Here is a 25219-nt window from a genome sequence, read left to right as displayed (position 1 = left end):
GATGCATTTGCTTTTGAATTTCGCAAAGAAGAGAATATCATTAGTGGAAATCTAATATCCCATTGACAAGTTCAATGTGTGTAAGTGATCTGATGATGTTTCTAAAGTTGGAAACAATTAAATATTTAATGATGCGTTCTAGCCAATGATTTCATACAGTTTGGGGCCTTGTGATATTATATCTGGAGAAATGCAAGGCTGCACCCTATACTGTTCTTTCTCATCAGCAGGGCCCCCATCTTAGTGTGTATGTGAGTGCTGTTCACCAGAAGCAGCATTAGGTACATGCTAGATGCAATCATGAATATGATATGCTGGGAGCAACTGTACACCTATACCATTTAACACCCTCCATTCATTTTCATTTTATCACTTTCCTCTTTTTAAATGGGATTTATTTTTATAATTACTGTGTGCGTGTTTGTGTGTATATATATATATATATATATATATATATATATATATATATATATATATATATATATATATATATATGTGTGTGTGTGTGTATATATATATATATATATATATATATATATATATGTGTGTGTATATATATACACACACACACACACACACACTACACTTCTCCACAACAAAAATAATTATTAAAAATGGTATAGGTTGCATAGTAAACATGTATACATGTAACAGATTAATTCCTTCATATTTTCTCTTGGTTGTGATACTTAAGATACTGCTGATATTTTTGCAAAACATGGATCATGCAATCCCATGCAAAATGATTATTTTAATAAAAACATGTTGGAAAGTTACAAAATTGTCATAAATAACGAAAATTATGCGGCATGTTCACATGTGGAGCATAGCAATATAAAGTTATGCATGACAGCTGGCCTTCTGGCACAGAGGTTGTGTCTAACCTCCCAAACAAATGGGCTGATCTGAGTCAACACTTCGTGTCAGCAGACTCCCTGCCCTGCCCCTCCTATCCACCATGTCAAGGTCTGTGTAGGACCTAGTGCCAATCACACCCCCTGGATCTAATTGCACAAGCAACGTGATCGTCCGACTCAGGCTAGCACTATATATCTACCTCCATCCTCTGTCTAGGTCCTGCACTGCAACCAGGCCTCGGTTCAAAACATCAACCTGCTACCACTTGTCCTACCCAACATCGAAACACCAGGTAGCATGCAGTCCGCCGAGGGCAAGTTGGCCAGGAGCTGCGTGCTCCAGGCGCTGAGGTGCTACAGCACTGCAGTGCAGGACATGGAGCAGACAGTCATGCTGCCCAGCCTACTGCGGGAGGTGCTTTGTGAGGAGGATCCGGACCAGGCAGCAGCAGACGGCGACCTCTACGAGTGCTATCTTAGGCTCAAGGCCATCCAGGCCGTGGTGGAGAGTGGCCTAGTGCTCGTGGACGACCACAGAGTCAAGGCCCACCAAGCCCTCGACAGAACACTGGAGCCGCTGCTGGAGACAGAACCAGAGGCTGTCTTCCATTTCCACCTGAAGGGGCTCCTCTCAGTCATGGGCAACCTCACCAAGAAGTCGCAGGCTGTCACTGCAAAATACCTGGACATTGTGGGACTCACAAACTAGGATGACCCAAGAAAGCCTGAGGAGAAGAACCTTGGAAGTGATCCATTAGTGTAATTTGAAACAGGTTCTTGAATATATTAGAAGGATAACAACAGCTGCTCCTATCAGACTGAATAAAGGTGCTTTGGGGAATAAAGTTTGTTGGCAATCCTGCTATTTCTTAGCCTTTCTGAGACTACTCATACAAGTTTAATAAGCAGCTGCATTAAAAAAGTAAGATATATGTAACATAAAAGGATTTAAGAACCTAACTTTCAGTGGCTGGGGCTGAACTCAATTTATACCAGCAGGTTAAACGGAATCACCAACAAGTCCTGCTGGGATATAGCTGAAATTAAAGTACTTAACTGAACAACCAAAGCTCTGGAGAGGGTGTCTACTGATGAGACAATTTCCCTGTTAAAGGGCATTTCATGCTTCTCAATGGACTATTTTACAGAGTTAAGCAAATTTCATTATAATGAGTAGAAAAACCCCAAGTGAAAATACTGGCAACTAATCAAATCTCTCTAATAAAGTTATCCATGGGGTCCTGCATTGTTTACCAATGATGCAATGATTTTATGAAGAACCGGTGCAAGGACTGATACCTAAATTTCATCAAGATAAATAACAATGTTTCGCTGATATTTTCACGATTTGTAAGTCAACTCTTTCAAACAGCAACCAAAACAAAAAAAACTGTATTTCATAATTATTTACTTTTATGTAAACATGCATTATAATCACTTTCTTGCGGTTACAGGTAAGGGCCTGTAATCGTTTAATATTGGGTGAAAAAGGAATCCAGCTGAAATGAACATTTTTTAACAGGGATCCTGAACTCCAGTGAGAGAAGCATAATAAAATTCGATCTGCTCTTAAGGACATTCCAAAAAAAACTGTTCAGGAATCCTGTGTGAAAGATGTTACAAGCTATAACCCAATACACATTAATATAGCAGTGTTGCTAATGCACATACAGGCATTTTATTTCATTAAAAAAATCGAACACATTGTAATTTAAAAATGGCCATTATTATGTTCAAAATGACTAAACAAACAAACTTCTATTTTAAATATGTGACACGGCATAAGTCACAACAGAAACACTTGACTAGTACATATGAAATAAGGAGGAATCTGTCTCGTTACAGGTGTAACTGAGCCTTGTTAGTAGACTAGCGTCCCCGCCCATCCTGGGTTTGTGCTGGGATATCCCGTCATGCACCGAAAGACGCCATACTCGATTTCGAAGTGACGCCACGCCTCTAAAGTGTGACGACACACAGAAAAAAAAGCTTTAGATCAGGTGACAGGTTCATGTTTTTATTCTTTTTTTTGTAAGCTATTAGTTTTCACTGCTCACGTTTAAGAACTGTTTTTTATGTTGATGGTTTGTTGGTACATTTGTAGCTTTAATGGGCCGGGCTTGTCTGCGCGTGCCTCGGCGCTCCACGGGCTGCCTGCTGGCTTTAAGATGCTTGTTATCACGTGTAACTTGTGACAGGTCTCTTCCTCTCTCTTTCTTCCTCTTTTTTTCTGCTTCATTCCGTGTCCGATGACACCCCAACGTGCGCCCTCCATTTGGGGGGTCCTTGTCGTACTGCTTCTTTTTTGCTTCTTAAATGTACAAACTTTAAAATCCCAGCTCTTGTCCAGACATGTTGCCACGAATTTGCCTGTCGCGAGCGCTGTATCCTACGTAACCAAATACTTCGACCAGAAGGTAAGTTTCTTTACTGCAGCTGAAAGTTTGCGTACGTTTTTTATGTTAATGTATTACGGTTAAATTTTGGGTTTCTTGTTTATTACGGTAGTTTAAAATGTTATTGTGACGATTGAGTTTGGAGGACAACCTTCCTTCTTTCGTTCATGTCTGTATGGGGGAACCTTGGTGCATGAAATCAGGAGGCTGTTAGATCGTGCGACCTTCTCTGTCCATATTAGCGTAATAGTGCGGACATTTATAAAATGAACGTTACATTCTCACATCCTTATCCCTGACCTTTAGGGTTTTTTTAAATAAAAGAGCCCAGTTACATGGTATAGATATAGGGAAACCGACAGAAGGAAGACTGAGGGTAGGTGGATGTACAATTATTAACTGATCATATGCAAAGGTTTCACTATTCAGCATGCACTTTCAACCGAATCAATCTTCGAGCAAATGAGTAACAATTATTGTATGTAAATTACACACTTTTACTTGATTGTTGTAGATAGTACTTGACTCATCGAGGCTGCGTGCAGGAGTCTTCCACCTCCTCACTATATAATGAAGTCATTACTGTAGATCTGTATTGTGTTGCAGATAATCATTATTTCCTCCTTGCTGCCAGCAGGGAGACTGGGAAAGACATTAAGTGTTGGCCAGCTTGCAAACGGATATCCCCGCTGGCGGGCTGCCCTAGTGAGACCTGTTATGGTCCTGATAACTGTTAAAACGTACAGTTGTGTGCTGCAGTAGTTTCGGTATACTTCGTAATTGACCATACTGTTTTAAGCATGTTTAAACACATTCAGTGAAATGCTGCGATGAGATGGTGTTTCCACTGAGTGCTTCTGCTGTCTGATGGATTCGGTGGTGACTTGGGGCACGCTTGGGGCGTCACTAACCGTTGTGTTTTTGACTTTGCTTTTCTCTTACACCTTTTCCCCTTTAAAATAGAACAACAAAAGGAAAGCTGTTGTTGATGTCTATATTTCTAGTACTTAGAACTGGCCTATGACATCAAGGATGATTCCTAGTTAGTCACATTTATTTAAACATTTTAATTTTTTTATATGAATATTCAGATTTTTGACTCTGGCTACCAAGTGTTTTTACAGATGCTTCACACACCCTTACCCAGTTGTAGGTTCAGGAGGAAATTTAAGACCGTGTACGTTTTTTAGCACCCATTGCTTAGATTTCCTGTTGGCTTGAGTAGCAAAGGAAGTCCTGATTTAGCTGTGCTGGTAAAGAAGGCTGCATCCTCAACAGTGTAGAATAAACCTTTAAAGACTGATTTTGTAGTGAAACTCCTGAATTCTGGAGATTTTATAATCATGCAATGTATGGTTTTACAAATAATGTACCCTGGACAATTAAATAAGTAACTGGAGCATCAGTTGTATAAAGTTCTGCAATCTCTAAAAATTGGAAGCGTTTCCACAATTTTGGCGACTATTGTAACTGTTTTGTTGAGGCTGAGTAGAAGCCTTTACTTCCAGGCCTTTAGGATCATTATCACTACCAATTCCATCCATACCATATTTATGGAGTTTCAGCTATCTTATTTTTTGAAAAGGTATTATTCTAAATCTATTTAGTGATTTTCTGCTGTGAACATGCCAATTAATTTGCCGCCCACACACTCGGGCACCAAGAAACTAGAATGCAGAAGCATTATTTGTTTCTGACAGTGAAACGCTTTTGGGTGTTTTTGCCAGAAAATACAAATCCAGACATTGGTTTTGTTTCAACCAACCAATTTAATACTCTGTGAATATGAGTTTTTATGCTCAACTGGTTGGTTGAAAACCAATCTTGGTTTGGATTTGTACTTTCTGAACCTGAACTTTCACCCTCTGGTTTTGGCAATGCCATTTACTGTACTTTGACAGTGTTAAAGGCCCCTTGCCAGTTCTTACAATGTTAAGGACTATTACCATTATCGGCCACATGGTGGCATTGTCTAGCTGTGAGCACAAATATCTGCAGGCCACAGTCCTTTCCCTCACACAGAGCAGCTACAAAGAAGAATCCATTAAATAGGAACCATATACTGGGTTGTTTTGTAGCATAGAAACTCTACTTATTTCATTTTTCACAGTTTTTTTGTAGCTGAATGTGTGCTTTTTATTCAAATGTTTTTAATAGAAATGTCATTAAAAGCATTATTTAGTTCCTTAACTGTTACAATTGTATGTCATTTCTGCATTGCAATTGTAGTGAAAATCTCTTATCCTTTGAGTAGAGTGCTACATTAATTAAATCATCAGTTGAGCGCTGTTGTGAAATGACTTGCAGTCGGCTTGAATGTGACCATAGATAATCCTGCAGAATGTTCCAGACATTGTTCCTAGGAGTCCCTGTTTCCAGACCAGCGGAAATTGGTGACATAAGACTTAAGATAGCACCCCTAAAGGTGCCCTTGGCGAGGGGGGGGGGGGGGGACGTAAAGTGGGCCTGATTTTTTTTATTTTTTTGATGTTCTTGGCATTTTCTTTTCTGCACGACAGGGCTGTTGCTTTGATCAGTAGATGGAAGGTCTCCCCAAAGTGGCTTCAAGGTTTCCATGAGGCATTGACTCGGTGCCAGAGATTGATGGGGGTGGGAGGAAGAATGAGCACATTCAAGTCTGAGAATGTTTTTGTTGGGGTTGGCTCATAAAAAAGGCTGGACTTGTTGGATGCTGTGGAGAAGGGACTGGGATGGGGTCTGGGGGGGGGGGGAGTGGCTTTCCCTATAGACAGTAGGGTATGTTTCAAGTAGAGGGACAAGTCTTCAGTGGCTAACCCTTTCTGTTATCTGGAGTTATGGCCTCAATCAATCCCCCCCCCCCCCCCCCCCCCCCCCCAAAAAAAAAAATGATTGGAGAAAGAGAGCATGTGGTGAGCAGGAGAGATTCACTGCAAGCACCAGAGATCGATGAAAAGCGATCACTGCACTCTGCTAAACTGGAACTAATGTGGCATCCCTGAAACTGGCTCTGGGTTTTAATACAAATTGAGGCTAATTATTCTCTCATCCAACCCAAAGCTTGTCTATTCACAGTGCTGGGGTGGAGCAGAGCCAGAGCCCTTCAGATCACCCTCCACACGCGATGTGTGGTTGATCTCCTGTAGATTCTCTTATCTCCACATATTAGTATTGTATGTGAGCAGAAACGGCTGGAAAACGTCTTCGCTCCTCATGTAAAGGAGCAATGTCCTTGTGCTTTGCTGAAATTAACAGCTTTTTTTTTTCTAGAAGATTTGCGTGCTACTATTTACCGATTTTCATTTGAAACGAAAGTTCCCACCAGAATTACTGCTGTTTCTATTTTGCAGTTGTTTTTCCAGCACCTCACTCAGTCGATAAGCACATGTATGTCTTTACAGATTGATCACTTTGGATTTTTTGAGGACGGCACCTTCAAGCAGAGATATCTTGTCAATGATCAGCACTGGCATCAGATTGGTGGCCCGATCCTGTTCTACACTGGGAATGAAGGAGACATTACTTGGTTCTGCAACAATACAGTAATAATTTAAAATGCTTTGATGAAATCTGAAGTATGCATGCTAAGATATTATCGGTAAATTTGATGTGGGGGACCATGACTCTTATTCTTATTGATCTGTGTGCAGGGTTTCATGTGGGATGTTGCTGAGGAACTGGGTGCCATGTTGGTGTTTGCAGAACATCGGTACTATGGCGAGTCTTTGCCATTTGGAAAAGAGTCTTATAGCGTGAGTAATGAAAGTGGTTTCGGCGTCGTCTTCTGCTGCTGCTACATTTCTGCTTAATTCCCCTGGGCTGTTGCTCGCAAATAGGTCCTGAGGGACCGTGGAGCATGCCAACCCCTTAATTAGTGACCTTTGTTTGGTCTTCTACAGCATTTCCATCTAAATGTAGCACCAACTTTGAAATAAAAGGCCACACATTCTTTCACTTGATTCTCATTTGGATGTCAGATTGAAAGTGAATGTCAGTTTATTATCATAAACCAATTTTTCAGAATCTATGAATTATTTAAATCTCTAGGTGCTGAAGTGATGAATTCTGGGAGTCAAGAATTTTGTCACATTCATCTTTTAGCTTTTTCTGCTTAAAAGCATACATTAAAAAAAATTAAATATGCAAAATCATGGTCAGAATTAACAGAAGGGTAATTAAGAGTTATGCTAGAGTTAGTCCATCTTCGTACCGGATGTTAAAACAGTGAGGCACAGACCAAATTGTCTGACAAAAAAACAGAATTGATGACTGGATTCTGTGAAGGGATGATTGCCACTTGAGTTTTGGCTGTCTGAGGTTTTGAGGCCACAAGCCGTGGTACTCTGCCTCTCAGTGCCCTGGGAAGTCTTGCCTCTTTTGCTCATTTCCATTAAGCAGAAGCAGCATTGGGTTCTTCTGTTCTTTCTGATACAGAGTCCCAAGCATCTGAACTATCTAACATCTGAGCAAGCCCTAGCAGACTTTGCAGTGCTTATCCAGCACCTGAAGACTGTGGTGCCTGGAGCCGCCAAGAGTCCTGTAGTGGCCATCGGAGGCTCCTATGGGGGGATGCTTTCAGCCTGGATGAGGATGAAGTATCCCCATCTGGTGGTGGGGTGAGATACTACAGGGATTCAAACTTTCACGGATTTTGTAATTCAGTCTCCATTTTCATAGCTTCTAAATCTGAGTCATCCTGCATTTTTCTATTAAAAACATGGAGATATGACAATACAAACTGTAGTTGTATTTTGAAAAGCAAACCCTTGTAGACATATTCTAGCTGTATCTGAATTCAGGAGCTGCATCCTTCCAAGGACGCAGTCTAAGAAGGCAAAGTCTTTGTAGGCTGTGTTCTTTTGTAAGGGCGAATGGAAAGCGTTGCCAAATAGGATAGTCTGGCTGTCACCAGCTGTTCAGTTGAGTCACAAAGCCCCGCTCATACTGCTTAACCAGGACACACCCACTTTATCTCTGCGCAAAGAATTTTGGGATATGTTGGGTTGCGAAGGATCCATCAGGTCCTTCACGACACTGATAATGATGGACACATTTCTAGATGCATTTGAATGAGCCTTCGAAATGGGACAGCCTTGTCGCACCACTGTCAGGCATTCAGTATCCAAATGTAGCCTTGGAAGGGTGTAGCCCCTGAACTGGGACTCCGCCTCTGTGTATTACAGGGCTCTGGCTGCCTCTGCCCCCATCTGGCAGTTCACCAACATGACGAGCTGTGGTGTCTTCTACAAAATCGTCACTGACGATTTCACCAGTTATGGCGTTGATTGCTCTGAGAGCATCAGAAAGTCTTGGTCGTCAATTGACAATGTTTCTTCCACAGGTATGAGATGTTAATAAATACTTTTATATTTAATATATAGTGCGCAGCAGTCTGGTAGAGAATTTTGTCTCTGTTCTCACTGTCCCGTTCTTCATCTCCTTCCCTTTGCATAGATGATGGTCTGACTTGGCTCTCCAATGAATTCAGCATGTGCTCTCCACTGAAGAAGCAGGACATGCTGATGTTCAAGGCCTGGCTGCAGGAAACCTGGGTGAATTTGGCCATGGTCAACTACCCATATGAAGCCAACTTTCTGCAGCCCCTCCCAAGGTGGCCCATCCAGGTAATCTCAGCAGAATCTCATCGTAGACATAGCGATAGTAGTTGCAAACGCTTACTGCAAAAATATCTGCTCATCTGTCCCAACCTTTCATATATTTATTAATATGATGTATTATCTTTAATATTAAAATATGTCATATGTACGGTCACCAGGAGGGGTGTTATAAAGACATTTTCTTCAATGAAATGCAAGGTCTCTGGTCTTGACATGCATGTATTCTTATCTGAGTGATACGGGAGTGAGGTCAGTGTTCTTCATCTAGAGAACTTGGAGTTTGTTGATTAAAAGTAGAGAATGTGCAGGATCTCCCTTTTGTAAAATGCTCTCATTAGTTGTAAACATTTACGTGATGATTTTGACAGTAATTACGTATGAACTTGGGTGTTAGAAAATAAGGAATATGATGGTATGTTTAGTGGCAACCACTAACTTGTGGATTTTTTTTTTTGTGTTCCATAGTAGGGCTGGACAATATGACGATATTTTCGGTAATCAGTGATATCAGTCTGGTGACCCGGTTGTTGGGTTTCTGACAGTGACTAACCGCCGATTATTGTCTTTGTCGAGAAGTACACTTAGGCTGCACACAAAGCAAGATAACAGAGATTTATTATTTGGCTTTCGGCTCAGCCTTCTAGCCTATGTTTTTGTCATATATATATATTTAAGGTAGGTATCTGTCTCTGTAAATGTCGGTTATAATGATGGCACGCAGGAAGGGCTTACCATATAGTTTGTGAACCACCGCTTTAGGCAGTCTGCAACATTTTTAAAAATCGTAATTAAATCCAGCCCGCCGATCGATTGTTTCCCACAGAGACACAGAAACGATGATCAGCTGTACTAATCAGCAGCCCTCTCCCTGTCTTACTTTTAACAGCGGCTGTTTAGCAGATTATCAATCGTTTTTTCATACTTTCGTATTTTTCTTTTGGCTAAAAAAAAAAAAAGTGTCCCTCTTGGTGCTGTGTCTGTATGTGGGGTTGGGGGTTGGATTTTTTGCTCTCTTTTCCAACACGTTGAGGCTGAAATGTCAGTATGTGACTGAGGTCATATGCTCCATATGCATGCATCATGGACTTCCAGTGTCTTGGAGCCTTTTGTCGGCATGTCTGTAGGGCTCACTGTGGATTTTGTCACCATGTTTATTTGAGATGCCTGATGTTCCCCAGGAGCTTGTACAGGGATGTGTTGGTGTATTTTGCACATAATGAGATTTCACTGTGTTCTCTTAGCTCTTTGCAAACCTGGTGAAGAGTTTAGGAATGGCAAACGCAAAATGGTCATTTTCAGCTGTCTGTCTGGGTTGCAGTAATGTATGCGACCCCTTTGGGTGGTTTAAGCAGTTTAGGCAGTGGATGCAAAAAGGACCTTTTTAATGACAAAGCTAATGTGATTATCTGAGTGACTGTGAGAAGGGGGTATTGAGGATTTAGAGGGGGGAAATCTGTTGGCAGAGCTCAATGTATAAGCCTAATCCTATCTGAAAAGTAGATGGAAGATGCTGTAGAGAGCCCTTGCGCTTCTCCCCCCCTCTCCACGGTGTAAATCACCAGTCGGACATGTCTGTGGCTGTTCCTCTCCCACTGGCCACCGCCGCCTCTGCAAACTTTGGACAAAAGCCATAGTGACAGATTTGGCCCCACCAGGGTGACAGTCCTGCCTTTGAGCAGAGCCTCTCGAGTTCTCACAGTGCGCCCAATAACAGCTGCCCCCCAAAGAAGGCGGAAAAAATGGCCGCAACGCAGAGTGTCGCCACAACAACAAACGACAGCCGTATCAAGGACCATGGAAACTACCAGAATGACGCTAAAGCAAGAACCATAAAGGGAGAAGCTGGGGCTCCTTCCCTCGCCAGTCTCCTGGCCAGAACGTTGGCACGTCCTGTCGTGTTTGCGAACATCAAGTGCTCTCAAGAATCGGGTCTGAATTTCAAATGCTAATCGTCGGTTGGGTTTCCGCTTAGGAAGATGGGGTGTGATCCCCGAGCGCCGTCAGGAGTGGCTAGAGGGGCGTGTAAACAGTTTGGGCTGGCACAGCTGAAGAGGCCAGTCTCTGTTAAGCACACCAGTGCATTGGCCGCACATTTGCAAACAATAATATGAATAATTTAACGAATGAATGTCTGCCTTTTCATTCTGGTCTGTGATTTGTACAGCAAATGTTTGTTTAGAACAGTATGCTCCTTAGAAAACAAGCAGGGATTTATTTTCAAAACTGTCCGAGTTGTTTTGAAATGCCCCTTTTCTGAATGACAGGTTATGCACAGTCGTTTGGAAACTGCATGAGTATCGTACAAAATCAAGTAAATTGCCAAGGCAGTAGCTGTGCGTCCAGTCAGTGTTGCCATCCTGGAACTAGATATGAGCTGGAGGAGACTGATGGTCTCACCCACCGTTTTGCTTGCCGCTGCAGTCTGTCCTTAAACTCAGCTGTGGCTGCCCAGCACCTTGTCTTCCTGCTTCACCTCTCCATTTTGGGTCTTGTGTCTCCAGGTGGTCTGCACACATCTGAGGAACGCTTCATTGCCAGACAGACTCCTCCTGCAGGAGATCTTCCAGGCAGTCAGGGTGTACTACAACTATACCGGTGAAGCAGCTTGTCTTGACATTTCCCAGACTGCCACTGGCAATTTGGGCTACATTGGCTGGTACTATCAGGTATGCCACATAGAACCTGGACAGACCTGCATCTTGTTTAGTTACAGTGGTTACTTTTACTTTATTCACTGTGTATTAGACATATTTTTGCATAGTCAACACAGAATCTTGCATTGTAACTCAAGACAGCATTTGCTTGGAATTTTTCATCGTCGTTAACTTGTTTATGCTTGATTCTCTGTGTTTCCTCTGTGTATCTGTCATTGTGTGCAGGCTTGCACAGAGATGGTGATGCCGATGTGTACCGATGGTGTCCAGGACATGTTTGAGCCCCAGCCTTGGGATTTCAAAGCTTTTTCGGAGGAATGCTACAAACAGTTTGGAGTGAGACCACGTGCCGACTGGGCCGTTGTTATGTACGGGGGAAAACAGATTAATTCCCACAGCAACATAATCTTCAGGTAAGTAGATAGCAATTAGGTAGCATTTCATAAAAGGTGACTGACTCATCTCCGCAATAAATTTTACTACATTTGAATATTTAAAGGTTTTTTTAATGGGTATGTTTTGTCTCTTATTTATTAAAAAAATGGTTTTCTTAAGTACAACTTAATATTGGCAGGTGAGGGTTTCTCTGCCTGCAGGTTGACTCTGAGGGGGGGGGTTTGGAAACAGCCATCAGCTTGTATGAGGTCTATAAAAACGCACTGTCTACTATCATTATGCTGATGGAGAAGCAGCCGAACCGTGACTGTGACAGGACATGAATTTTGCTCTCTTCACATTGAGCCAGGCAACTAAGTACAGTTTCTTCCTGTTCGCCATTAGTGGCCGTCCTGCCGGCTGCCTCTCTTATCTTGTTTCCACCAACATGGAGCCGGTGCTGGTGCTGGGCTGTTTCTTGCTTAGTGCCTTTTGAGAACCTGCTCATGTGAATTCAGTTTTTTTGGATTTATTTTGATGTTTCCAGTTTTAAGTTTTTCTAAGCTGCCATACCAAAAAAATTCCGACTATGACTCGTCGCGCCCTCTCTCTGTCTGTATCCATTTTGTCTCCATAAAGGCTCCCCGTCTGTGTGCGAGAGAGTTTATTTTCACTTGCTGTTTTACCGCTGTCTTTCTAATGATTGTGCAATACTAGAGTCTGCTAAAAAGTGAACTTTGCTGTCCACCTTATGATCTCTTTGCCACTTGTTCTGCAATATTTAACTTTTTCGACCTGCGACATATTTGTAATTGATTTGCTGGCCAGATTTAGTAAATCTTTCATTTTCTACAGAATGAAATACAATGTAACGTTATTCCTCTAATAAGCTGAAAAGTTGTTTCACCGCTGGCATCGGTTAAATGAGATAAAACTATATCGGTTATGGATTGAATTTTCTGGGTATACAGCATGGAAGGTCTGGACGCGACAGCCCATCCCACTTTCGCTGACATTTCGGTTCCAAATTCTGAGACCAACTTTTCTGTGGTGCTGTGCTGGAACCATTTTTTTCGGACCCAGAACCAGTTCTTTTGCGGTGGAAATGCGGTGAACCAGTTCTGGATTGGGGAAAAAAGCTGGCACCAGGTTCCACCACTGCGTTGGTGGAAACGAGGTATCAGAAAATTCCACTGACATCCCGCTTTGAATCCCTTCCAGCAATGGAAAGCTGGACCCGTGGTCAGGTGGCGGGGTGATGGAGAACCTGACCAGCGGCCTTGTAGCCATCGTGATCCCCGATGGCGCCCACCACCTGGACCTGCGCTACAACACCAACTATGACCCGTCCTCAGTCCTCTATGCCCGCGCCTTAGAGATGAAGTACATCCAGCAGTGGATTAAAGAGGCAGCAGAAATGACTTGATTAGGCCTGGGCTGAGCTCCACCCCTGCTGTGTGCAGGGTCTCAGGTATTAGGCCCGGTGCTGCTTTTCCAAAGTGTGTCTGCTGACAGAACAATGAGTTTAAGATGCTGGAATTCACACACGTGTGACTGTTTCTGATTATACAAGCGTGAAGTTTTCTACTAACCTATACTCCATATTTGTTTACTGAAATCACTATGGCTGTACTCTCACCTGTTTTCATGGTGAATTATTTGCACATTGCAGATGTGTTGATTATGAAATGAAGTACCGGAGCCAGATCGCTCAAGTGTTACACTTTGAACTGCTTCCTCTAAAATCATATCAAATAACTAAATCTTGGTAACATTTCACATTATCTGCACCTTCATAATGCATTAATAGAACATTCATAAGTAAGATGTATATTTACACATAAGATGTAAGTATACCTTAACATCCTAACATACTTTAACAGCTTTAATATACGTCAATAACTAACATCCTATGATTATATCAGTGTTTCCCAACCCGGTCCTTGAGAACCCACGGACAGGCCATGTTTTTGCTCCCTCCCAGCTCCCTGCCAGACTGTCCCCATTTTTGAGAGCTGGGAGAGAGCAAAATGTGGACTGTCTGTGGGTCCCCAAGGACTAGATTAAGAAACACAACATTAGTGTGATTGCGATGTTTCTTATCACATCATATAATGTTTGTTACTAATCTATATGCATTATGAAGGTGCAGTTAATGTAAAGTGGTATCCTCACCTCCTCATCTGAAACCTATGCTTTGGTGGTAACTGAAGGTCAGTTAGTCATTAACCATTAAAACTGCTCAGTGCGTGGGAGAGGACCTTACTTGGTACATTTTAACCAGATGTTGGGAAAAGCGCTTCGTTTCAGATCAACATTGTGAAGTTCTTTCGGCTCTTGTCATCGACTCTTGTAAAGCTTATTGTTTTTTCCCACCACTAAACCAAACTTTAGTCTTTACAGAATAACTGAATTGTAATGGAAATGTTTTTAAAGCGCACTTTTTCCTGGACTGGTTAGCCGTATTATTAAACACTTGTACTTTATTTGCTTTGTATCGATTGTATTTTTTCCTCACAAATGTAGCGTTCAGAGTAACTGTAGTGCGGCGGTTATAGCGCGAGTGATGAACCCGGAGTTGGTGTGTGGTCTTCAGGCCTTTCTGAAGGTGAGAGCTTCTTCTCATCCGATATGGGAAGATTAAGCAATAGAAACACCAGGATCTGCTAATTGTTTCAGGAGCTTTGTGCGCCCATTGCCTGACCAACAAAAGAATCTCTTCTCTCTTGGAAGTAACTTTTAACGGCCCACCCCGTGAGCTGCACCCCACGTAAAGATGCGGCTCAGCAAAAAAGCGAGAGTGCGCAGTTTAATGCTGGGGCCACGAGAAAGTACTTGCAGGTTTGGGAGCACAGGCAGCTCTTGAGCGGGCTGGATTGGGCTGAAATGGGCTCGCTCTCAGTAGCGTTTTTTGTCAGCACTGAGAATGTTAGACCCTGTTGGGTCTCTAATCGGTAGCCAGGCTCACTCTTTCAGAAGGTTTCAAAACGGCATAATGATATCATGCATTAAATATTTAAAAAATTTCAGTTGTTTGTAAAAAAAATTTATAAAATAACAATAATAATAATAAAATGAAGAAAATTCTGTGGCAGCCTGTTTCCCATGTCTCCTTTCATTCACACGCCTGCGGTTTAATTAAAATGCAATCTTGGAGAGGCAATAACGGTACCGGTGGGAGGTGACCACAGCAGAGCGCCATGACCCGACCCGCGTGGGTAACCTGCAAGACCGGTCATATTCAATCGATGGTGACCCCCCCCCGCCTCTACTAATATTGCTAAAGGTTTGGGGGGGGCGTTGATGCAGATGTGTGGTGTGGATACCCTTCATGCTCTCCAGCTGTGATGCACTGTTCAGGTTTACTGTGTGAATGTTTGTGACCCCTTTCTTCACATGGGTCAAATTAAATTTTCAGTGTCAGTCAGTTATGAACAGAATGTGGTACCTTTATGCCCGTAGCAATTTCTGTTGGTGTTTCAGGGAATGGTGAGCTCTTACTGTTACACTGTTAGACTTGCTGCCTCTGTTTGTTGGGTTAAAATGATTCTGTCTTCATGTGTGTGTGGTATTTGATTAATGTGTAGGTACTTGTCGCACAGCTAACATGAAAATGGTGATCGGCTGGCACCCCAGGATCCACCAGTGGCATTTCATAGGACTTGGAGAGATCATTTTGCCACCCTTTCTCTCCCCTGACACTGCCATCAATCAAATTTTGTTATTGGTATTGCCCTGACCCGCCGTGACCTGTGTGCTGAGACCAGGCTGCAGCTTTGCAGAAGCAGACCACACACTAACACACACTGAGCGATTTCGCTGCTCTGTGTGCAGTTGAGTTTAGTGCACTTTTTTATTTTCATCGTGGTGTACTGGTGAGCGGCGATAAGTAATTTGGCAGATTTCATAAAAATTTAAATTTGAAATTCCTTTGAAAACGGATCTTAAGCTGGATGGATTCTTTTAGTGAAAATTTGAAATTGACCTGAATATCTTCTCTTTGACGTTCCGAGCTGGAAATGATTATTCCAAGAATGTGCTGCAATGCCTCATGGAATTAACATATAAACAAGTTCAAATGAACCAAAATGTTTTGGGCCCCTTTAATGCAATGCTGTTTAGTTCCTGTCCCTGCCAGCCCTCCCCCACCCTCGCCCTTTCTGTGGTCATAAAGACTGCTTTCTGTACTCCCTGCCACAGGTCCTTAGCCATCAATGACCACCTGTAGCACAATAGACTGGTAGCAGCACAGGCTAAACTATCACACCTCATGGATGTTGCTTTCATGAAGGAAAAGACTGGAAGGTTAAACTTCTTTCTGTGGCATGCCGGTTAATCTCGTCAAGCACATTGGTTATGTGATATCAAAGCACCTCTATAAGGGTCCATATCAAGTGATTACACAGTCGAATTGAAAGACGTATTTCTTGAATAATGATTAGTAATTTTGATTAAGCATCAGATCTATTTTCGGACTAAATAATGTTGCATAGATATGGACCCCCAAAAAACTGAAAGAGCAAGAGTAGCAGAACATCCCCCCCCACACACACACTTTGCTTTTCAGGGGGGAAAACTCATAAAAGTGTAGAAAAAAGCTTGTTTGTGCACTGTTGCTACGTTCCGATTTGGGGCGCCACTGCTTATTGTGTACCAATTGCAGCTTTTCTGTGAGGCCCTTTCAGTGGTGAGGTTTGTATCAGGGTTCAGATAATGAGATCAGTGCTATCGGTTTCACTGTCCCCTTTTCTCCCTGGGATTTACATGATAATAACAGTTTCTGACTGTCCCTCCTTTCCTTTAAAACGTCGAGACTTATTCCCCTCCCAACACTAAATAATTCACTGCCTCACCTTGAAATGCACTTTTAGAAGAAAGGGGGAGTCCTTGGGAACACAGGCACGGTGAGCTTTAAAAACACTTTCGTTTAAAGTAAGCCCTCCTCTCTCGCACAGCCGGAATCGCACACAAGCACTAAACTCGAGCCAACCTGCAAGCACGCAGCTCACAGCCCCAGAACACAAGTCTGTCTTCCATAGAATAGTGGGTTCATAGTCATACAACGTCCACAAGTATGCAGGTAATTCTTATAACAAGACAAATTGGCTTCTGGTTTTGGAAAGAGAATTAAAACTACATGGAAACTTTGGATTTCCAAAGCTGAGTATCAAGTTTTTTCTATTATAGTGAAATGCAGTTGTAGTCCGATAAGAAATAGCTCCAATTTGCATATAAGTTATCTATTCCTACAATGCTTCTATGAGATGTATGGTTTGAGGGATGCTAAATGAAACTCGGCAGATACACGGACACAATACGGTTGTAAGTTTTGAATTTGGTTGTGCGGTTTGCCTCTGTTCCAGCCTGATGACAGTGCTCTGGAAGGAGAATATCTCTCAATAACTCCCCCGATGTCGTCCGGCATGAACCACCCAGAAATACAGACGTTCTAGCTCTCGGCGTGACGACTGGGCTCAGAACCAGGCGGACCCATCCGGGTTTGGATATGGTTCTCGGTTCTGCTTGCTGCCAGGCCCAACGCTTCCTGTAAATGCGTCTTTGTTTGGCGGGGGGGGCTGGCTTCGGTCTTGCTCAGGATTTCTCCAGGTCACCGTTTCTTCTGGCACACTGAGCCTGAAGCGCACTTTATTCCCCTTTAATTTAACAGCTCCGGCAGCTTTTCCAGTTAAATCGACTGTTCATTATTGAGCCCAATTTTACGAAGGGTTGTGAGGTGCAGTTTAATGAATCTCTGGCACAAAGCTCCCTTTCACAGCCGGGGAAGAATAGGCGCTATTTAGACCCTGTAGGGCTGTATGTCAAAGGCAGGCCATAATAGCTGTCAGAGCAAGGCAGAAATTCCCACTGGTGCGGGAAGCACACAAGAAATCAACTTTCGCCATGAGCAGATTAAGACGCGGGGGAAGACGGGCCGACACAGTGACACCTGTTTGGGTACAGAGATTTTCCCATAGAAAACAAACCTTCCACGTGATTCTGCAAAGTTCAGTCCTTGATATCAATTGTGGACACACTGAAGTGAGAAGCAGATTAGCACAACTCCTTTCACATTTATGTGTAAACAAGGCCAGGAAGTAGCATTCAGTGATGTAAGTGTCATATTACAGGGATTAAATACAAAAAAGGACAACAAGCTGACTATGAGCGGAAGTGCAAAATGCGAAACACATCAAGTATGGTTTTGCACATTTCTTTCTATGTATTTTCAGTGATGTTTATTTTTGCTGTCTTTCATTTGAATGACATGCTTTGAGAATTATCTTCAATCATTTTTTCATTCATTACCTGTCTAATTAGGCTTATTTATTAATTAATTTATTAATTACAACACACAGACAAGGCCAGAAGATGAAAATTTACAGAAACCCCAATATCAATCAGTCAAGATGAGTACGTACAGTTGATATTGCACCCTATTTAAAAGAACACATGGAGAATTACGTAAACCTTGTTGTGATGGGCCCTGTTTTAAGTCTTGTACGTGAAGTTTGGCAGGACGGTTTATTTTTCACTAAAAGAAAATTTGATGTGACTTCTTAGGAAGACAAACTCATTGACATTAGTGCTTTATACGAAACACTATTAATCATAGCTAATAAAAGCAATGGATAATATAGGGTAATGTAAGTAGAAATGTACACAGACAATATTTTATAAATTCATAATCAGATTGATAATCTTGTTTCCTACTTCCATTGTTGTGAGTACTCCAGTTTACTATTTAGGAATTACTATGCAGTGATTCAAAACAGGTTAAATGCCATGTTCTTCATCAATTGTGCAACAAACATTGACATGAGACACATTCTTGTTTATTTGCACTAGGGCAGTCTTGTATCTTCCAGAAACGGTACAGAAGTTTTAAATCTAGGATTAAAAAATGAGTTCAAAGTAATTAAAAAGACAGAGAGCAACATCACACAGCCCCCATCTTAATGGATTTAATGAATATTCATTCAACTGTGATCAAATGATTCCTGAGTCATTAAAACCCATGGAAAGATGGGAGCTTTGACTGATTGTAAAGCTCCTTGTTCTAAAACACCAAGAAGGAAGAGTGCGGCCATCCAGGCTTTTAAATAATATTCCAAAATTCTTTCCAAGTAAAGCAAAGTTCTAACATTAAATAATCAGATGAAATGCTAGTTTATACATGTTTGAATGTTCAAAATGGCTTCACAAAGGAGCCAAGACTGCATATTGTTGAAACTCTGCAGTATGCATTAGTTTCATAGCAAGGTCTGAACTCACATGCGTGTACACTGCCGTGGAACAAAAAGAGGAGATTACCCCACTGGTATTGTCTACCCACACAGCAGGACACCTCAGACAAATCCTTCTTAGTTGCAGGTGGTCAAGCGTGAGCAAAGAGTTAAGTCCTGGGGTCTCTCTGCTCCACCTCTTTGATGTCCTGACATCATTAGCCCAGCCCCTAAAAAAAGCTCTCCCCTTCCCCCAAAACACTGTTTCTCAGTTCAGCTCAAGGGAGCGAAAGGGGCTGCAGAGCCATTCAGGACCAAGGGTTTGCAAGTCGCCCTGGAACGGGAAGAGAAAAATGCTTTGCTGAGGCTCATTTTTGGCGACTGTAGCGAATGCTGTTGGAGAGAGTGCTGGGTGAGACAGAGAGATGGCCGTACAGGCCCCCATCGTGACCTCCCAGTTCATGAATTTCTGTTTCCTCGGGTCTGGCATGGAGTATGACGCGGAGAAGCCATTTGACGGGAGCCTCCTCGGGGAGGTGGCCTGTGAAGGGGACTTTCGGGAAACTACCCGGGACCTCCTGAGCTTCATCGACTCTGCCTCCAGTAATATCAAGCTGGCCCTGGACAAGCCAGTGAAGTCCAAGCGGAAAGTCAACCACCGCAAGTACCTGCAGAAGCAGATCAAGAGGTGCACAGGAATCATCGGGTCGGGGGGGAACCTGGCTCAAGATCAAGGCAAGAGGCAGGGATCTCCTACCTCGCACGCCGGCAACATCCCAGGCAAGCCTGTGGCCCGGCGTGACGGCATTCAAGCCAACCTGCAGAGCAAGAGCCTGGCTGCCCTATTTGAGCCCACGAAGGACATCCGTGGGGAAAAAACCCGGAAGCCACCCCTCCGCCAGCGCAACCTGCCCCCGTCCTTTTTCACAGAGCCTGCCATCTGCCCCAGGGTTACTTCCACCTCTGGCATGACCCTGAAGGATCTAGAGCGGGCTGGGCCAGAGGCATCTGAGTTCTTCGAGCTTCTAGGCCCTGACTACAGCGATATGCTAGTTGAACAGGACATACCCCAGGGCATGCCCATGAGGGTCCAGCAGGAGGCACTGTCTGGACAGGACTCCTATGAACCCCATCACCTATCTGAGGGCCTTCTGTACACAGAACCATGGGGTGGTTGCACTGGCCCATCCAAGAAAGTGGTGCCGTGTAGTCTGGGTGAAAACATGCGGACAATTCAAGCCCAGCCTCCACTCTACTGCCAGTCGGATTCCACCATTTCTTTACCGGTGGAAGAGAACACCCTGTGTGCGTTGGCCTTCCCAAACTTATTCACGGATTGTTCCCTTCCTCATGCCACCTATGACTTTGCCAGTGGATACAACAGGGCTGTATTTCCCTCACTTTGAGGCTTCTCAAAGACACACGTAACGTAAAACATGAGCCGGAAATTTAGCACTCGAGATGAGCTCTCTTTCTGAGATGTTCTTCATTGGGAATGATCCTACGATACATTTGTCCCTTTTGTATCCTTGTGTAGAAATTACTGATCTTTATAAATACTTTCTTCTTTCTTAACCAGTTTTTTACAGTCTGTCACAAAATCGCTAAATGGTTAGATTTTTCCCACTTTATAGTTGCTGCAGTAAAAAAGAAGATATTTAAGCGGATCATTTTCACTATTAATGACACTCATTTTTAAAGTAAGTATAATATTACAATTTTGGGGTTTCACCACATTTCTGTGAAAATAAGGTAGATTTTTAGCAGTACAGTGTCTACCTGGTACTGGTACATTATTAAAAAGCTGTAAGATGATTATATTTTGCAAAAATAGATATTTACATATGGATTGAAAATTTGACTGCTTCCTTACTGGAACTACATTGTCCATTTTATATTGCCAACAATGAACTGAACTGATAAAAAAATGTTACATTAAAAATACATAATCATATGTGGAATACAACAAATATGTATGCTTGAGAGTGCAGCAACAATGAGAAATAGTGCCCTATGAAATATGATTTATTAAATTAATACTGACAGTCAAATGAAACTCATGGAAGCTCCAAGGCAGTTGATTATCAGAATTAAAATGCAGCCATCGATCTTAATGGTTACCTTGGAAAAGTGTACTTATCCCGAATAGTTTCGGTAAAAATTCAGCCGAATAAATGGATAACATAAATGAATATGTGTAAACTTCTAGTTAAACGAGAACAAGCATCATACGAATAGTGAGCCCAACTGTGCTAAAAGCAATATAGCTAGTACAAGGCACATCCGGTTCACAGGAATTTTGCCATCCAGTGAAAGAAATTATACTACAAAATTCTTGATGCTACAGTCTTTTTTTTGACAAATATAGGTAAATTCATTTGTCTAGTACAATTACAAATACCAAGTGATGTATGAGTTTGATATATTGCAAATAACGTCATAATCTTCTCAAGAACACTTGCAAAGATCTTTCAACTGTCATGTTCTCATCTCTTCAATATTTCCATCATAAACTCCCAGTTCACTTGACACCAGTCCTGTTGTTTCAGTAATGGATACCCATTCCCTCTGCTGGGTTCTGTCGAAGCTACTTACATGTTTTCTGCACATTGGCACGAATCTCTTTTTAGGAACAATAATTTCTCTAAAACACAGCCTTTCTGACTTCAAGTGGTATTAGCATATCAATCAGAATTTTTACAACCACCACATCCTTCTTTTCAAAATGTTTGAGTTTCTCAGACTTTTTTGAGAATCGTACTGTACCCGCAAATGGAATTAAATCACAAATCAGAGACGGTAGCTCAAATACTTTTAATCATTTTCATCTTTGAAGCAACTTTTTTTGTAGCTGGTGAAGCAAATTTCAGTTGCAGCTGCACTGTTCTAATATACATTGGTAATCCCTGTATTTTTTAATCATTGAGTGAAATTGCATGAAATGTAGTAATTATAGTTCTTATTTCCAGACACTGTACACACATTATGGAGAAACAATCAAGAGAATGGTATATATTTAACAGCTGAGTTATTTCCCTTAGAGCTGATGAGGAAGGATGTGTACAGGTGAATGTGTGTATATAAAGAAATGATGTGTTTATCTGTGTGCTGTATCCTTACAGCCACCATTGCTGGATGGAGATGCAGGCCTGATATCCTGGTAGTGACAGATGTTTAAATTCTGTATATTATGTGAGAAGACAAAATAAAGCTGGCCTTTATTTCTGTGAAAATATCCTTGTTATGTAATTTTATATTTATGTTAAAAAAAAAAAACAATTTTAACGGAAGCTAAATTCTATATAACACATAGATACTGTTATATTGTTATAGCCTTAGGGGAAAAACGTAGAAATTCTGATTAGAGCACAAAACACACACAATAGTCTACTTTTCACCATTTTAAATTGTGCAATGTTTGACCTGCATAAACTTCTATTACATTTTCAAAAATACCAATTAATGGAATACTAAAAATTTTGTGCAAGGACCACAACACAAAGAAAAAAATATATATGAACATATTATAAGTTGGGGCCAGATCTCAAAGCAGATGTCGTTGTTGAGTCTTCCGTCCAGCCTCATCCCTCATATCAAAGTGAGTCGATGTTGCCCTCTGCTGGACTTAGCTGTTCTTTGGTGATTCCTTGCTCTGTCCTGATTATGATTCTTGAAGCATCAGTATCTTAATTGGATCAGTTATTGTGATAAATGAATTGCAGATCATTACGCTTATAAGATTCCAAGACTTTTCAGCTGCACAGATGGAGAATGGGGAGAGATGTCTAGATCTTCATTATGTCCCACATTTCATTCAATTAAATGTCCTTGTTTAAAATCAAAATACCAACACCTGAATTTTGCAGTTTGTATTACGGTGGGTGGGTGCCACTGCCTCACATCTCGAGGATCAGGGGTCTCTCTCTGTCCCATGTGTGGAGGATGCATGTTCTCCCTCTGCTATGATAATTTCCTTCTGCAGTCGAAAAACACGTGTCCTGTGCTGCTCCAGGGGTTTGAAGATGGATGGGTTTTGCAAGTATAAATAATTGACTGATTCAACCAATCATCGGTTAATTTCTCTCTGGAAAAAGTTAGGCGACATTATTTTCAGAGCAAATTAATTAACTGCGAACTGGGACAAAAAATAATGGAGATTTTCACTTTAGCTCAGAGTGCCCGTAACCCTGGTATTCCTGACGTGTGATTGATGTCCCTGTAATGTATACATATTTTATAACCAGTGTCAGATTTTACTCTTTCATAAGCATGTATCCAGTACAGGTTTGCGGTGAGAATGTAACCTACAGTATATAGAGAAGCACAGGGGAGAGGACCAGGGACACTCTGGACGAGCAGTGGCGGTTCTAGACCATTTCAAATGGGGCGGCCAAACTGGGGTCAGTTGTTTTGTCAAGGTGGCAGATGCATTTGACCTTAATGTCCTCCAAGTACTACTTACACAAGATTATCAGCATTAAGAAGCAAAAGACGATTCCGAATACCAATGTTATTTAAGAGATGCTTTGCAGTCACATTTTACAATTTTTACAAATATGTACCTCTGATTTCTTGTTTAGACTGTCCTGCTTCGACAAGCTTGATTATTTTTTTCTGTCGTCAAATTTTCACTAAGTAAAGCAACTTGACCACCCAGCGCACCCGCATTGAGCAAATGTGCTTACATTTGTTTCGCCTGTTCCCAGCACACAACATTTAGCCCATATATATAAATGTAAATAATAATAATGGTAATAATAATAATAGGTGTGTGAGTGTGCCCTGTGATGGGCTGGCCCCCCATCCTGGGTTGTTCCCTGCCTCATGCCCATAGATTCCAGGATAGGCTCCGGACCCCCCGCGACCCAGTAGGATAAGTGGTTTGGACAATGGATGGATGGGTAATAATAACAATACATTTATTTCAGACTCAAGTAGCATGCATATTTAGCGGAGGCCATGCATGTTGTCACAGCAGTACTGCCCCCCCAGAACCTCCCTTGTGGATGAGGATGCCAGTCCATGACAGGGCATATATAATGGTTCTCAAAGAAGGACACACAAATCTGAAGCATTTTATATTTAGGAACCTTGAAAAATATAATGTAAAACGGACAGGAGCCTGTGACCTTCAAACATTCTCCTGACCTTCGAGTTCTGGCCAGCGTCCACCCTGGGTGGATAAACGACTTTGCTGAGAGCCAAAAAGCTTGTGTCAAAGCAGGCTTCTTCCTCCTCTTCTCTACAGTCTTTGCTTCAGGTAAGCCTGATGATCTTGGTGACATGGTCAATTATGCTAAAGGGACAGCAACATTTTATGTCCAGCAGACACAGCGCTCAGTATGGTACTCCACGGGCTCCATGGTGTCAGTATCAGAGATGAGTATATGCTACTTGCAACGGTTTGGCACCCCATCCTGGGTTGTTCCCTGCCTTGCGTCCATAGCCTCCGGGATAGGCTCTAAACAACCCCCCGCCGCCCCCAAATAGGATAAGCAGTTACAGAAAATGAATGGATGGATTACGTACAGCTCACACAATGCATTTTTATGTTCAGGAACAAAAAACAGTGTGAGGAATTTCCATGTGCTGTCAGGCACCAGCTATGATAGAAGTAGTCTCAATAGTCCTTTCCATCCATGGTTTACACTAATCATTTGCATTGGTGTAAATTGACGAATTAGAAATATTCTCGTTGATGTAATTAAATCATTTTTTCAGATTTTGTATCTTAAGCAGCTGGAAATTGCCGCACTTTCACTTGAGTACGCATACGGCGCTGTAATAGTCCTTTCTCTCCGCTATTTACACCCCAGGTGTGTACGTTACTTACCTAACTGAACCTACTGAATTAATTGCTTCTCCCGTCGCCGACTCCATCAGCAGCCACTGGACCACTTTCCGAAGTCAATAATATCAAACCGCGCTTACAATCGCGCCTTCTCGCAGGAGGTTGATTAGCTATAAAGCTAAGAGCCGCCAATAGTAATGGAGCTCGTGGCGGGAGTTACCAAGGTTACAGCGCCCGTACATCCACGGCTGCGAGCTTTTCCTAGCTAAGCCAAGAAGCCTAAGGTCGTGCTCATGTTATGTCGTCTTTGCCTTCCTAAGCCTGCT

At 42.2% G+C, this 25219-nt stretch overlaps 3 protein-coding genes across 3 annotated transcripts; all 3 read left to right on the top strand.

The window, feature by feature from the left end:
• The first annotated feature begins 1064 nt into the window (after positions 1-1064).
• On the top strand, positions 1065-1702 carry LOC125712220 (thyroid hormone responsive). Its single transcript, XM_048982020.1, has one exon. It carries the CDS (start codon positions 1156-1158, stop codon positions 1564-1566), a length of 411 nt encoding a protein of 136 aa, XP_048837977.1. The 5' UTR covers positions 1065-1155; the 3' UTR covers positions 1567-1702.
• A 1122-nt stretch (positions 1703-2824) lies between these two features.
• LOC125712216 (prolylcarboxypeptidase (angiotensinase C)) lies at positions 2825-14365 on the top strand. The gene is made up of 9 exons (XM_048982013.1): positions 2825-3274; positions 6634-6774; positions 6883-6984; positions 7667-7848; positions 8416-8573; positions 8687-8856; positions 11352-11516; positions 11730-11917; positions 13101-14365. The coding sequence occupies exons 1-9, from the start codon at positions 3107-3109 to the stop codon at positions 13303-13305; spliced, it is 1479 nt and encodes a 492-aa protein (XP_048837970.1). The 5' UTR covers positions 2825-3106; the 3' UTR covers positions 13306-14365.
• Positions 14366-18169: 3804 nt separating this feature from the next.
• Positions 18170-22337, top strand: LOC125712218 (protein FAM181B). Its single transcript, XM_048982017.1, has one exon. It carries the CDS (start codon positions 19528-19530, stop codon positions 20506-20508), a length of 981 nt encoding a protein of 326 aa, XP_048837974.1. The 5' UTR covers positions 18170-19527; the 3' UTR covers positions 20509-22337.
• The last annotated feature ends 2882 nt before the right edge of the window (positions 22338-25219 follow it).

The sequence above is a fragment of the Brienomyrus brachyistius genome, chromosome 17 (assembly GCF_023856365.1).
Source record: "Brienomyrus brachyistius isolate T26 chromosome 17, BBRACH_0.4, whole genome shotgun sequence".
Classification (NCBI taxonomy): Eukaryota; Metazoa; Chordata; class Actinopteri; order Osteoglossiformes; family Mormyridae; genus Brienomyrus; species Brienomyrus brachyistius.
Note: the sequence above shows the minus strand (reverse complement) of the source record. Positions and strands in the feature narration are given on the sequence as shown.

Bases quoted from the DNA above. Each gene is read 5' to 3' on its own strand.
- LOC125712220 (XM_048982020.1), top strand. From the start codon at position 1,156: ATGCAGTCCGCCGAGGGCAAGTTGGCCAGGAGCTGCGTGCTCCAGGCG.
- LOC125712216 (XM_048982013.1), top strand. From the start codon at position 3,107: ATGACACCCCAACGTGCGCCCTCCATTTGGGGGGTCCTTGTCGTACTG. The intron at 8,857-11,351 runs GTAATCTCAGCA...TTGTGTCTCCAG, and splicing joins TCCCAAGGTGGCCCATCCAG to GTGGTCTGCACACATCTGAG. The intron at 11,918-13,100 runs GTAAGTAGATAG...AATCCCTTCCAG, and splicing joins CACAGCAACATAATCTTCAG to CAATGGAAAGCTGGACCCGT.
- LOC125712218 (XM_048982017.1), top strand. From the start codon at position 19,528: ATGGCCGTACAGGCCCCCATCGTGACCTCCCAGTTCATGAATTTCTGT.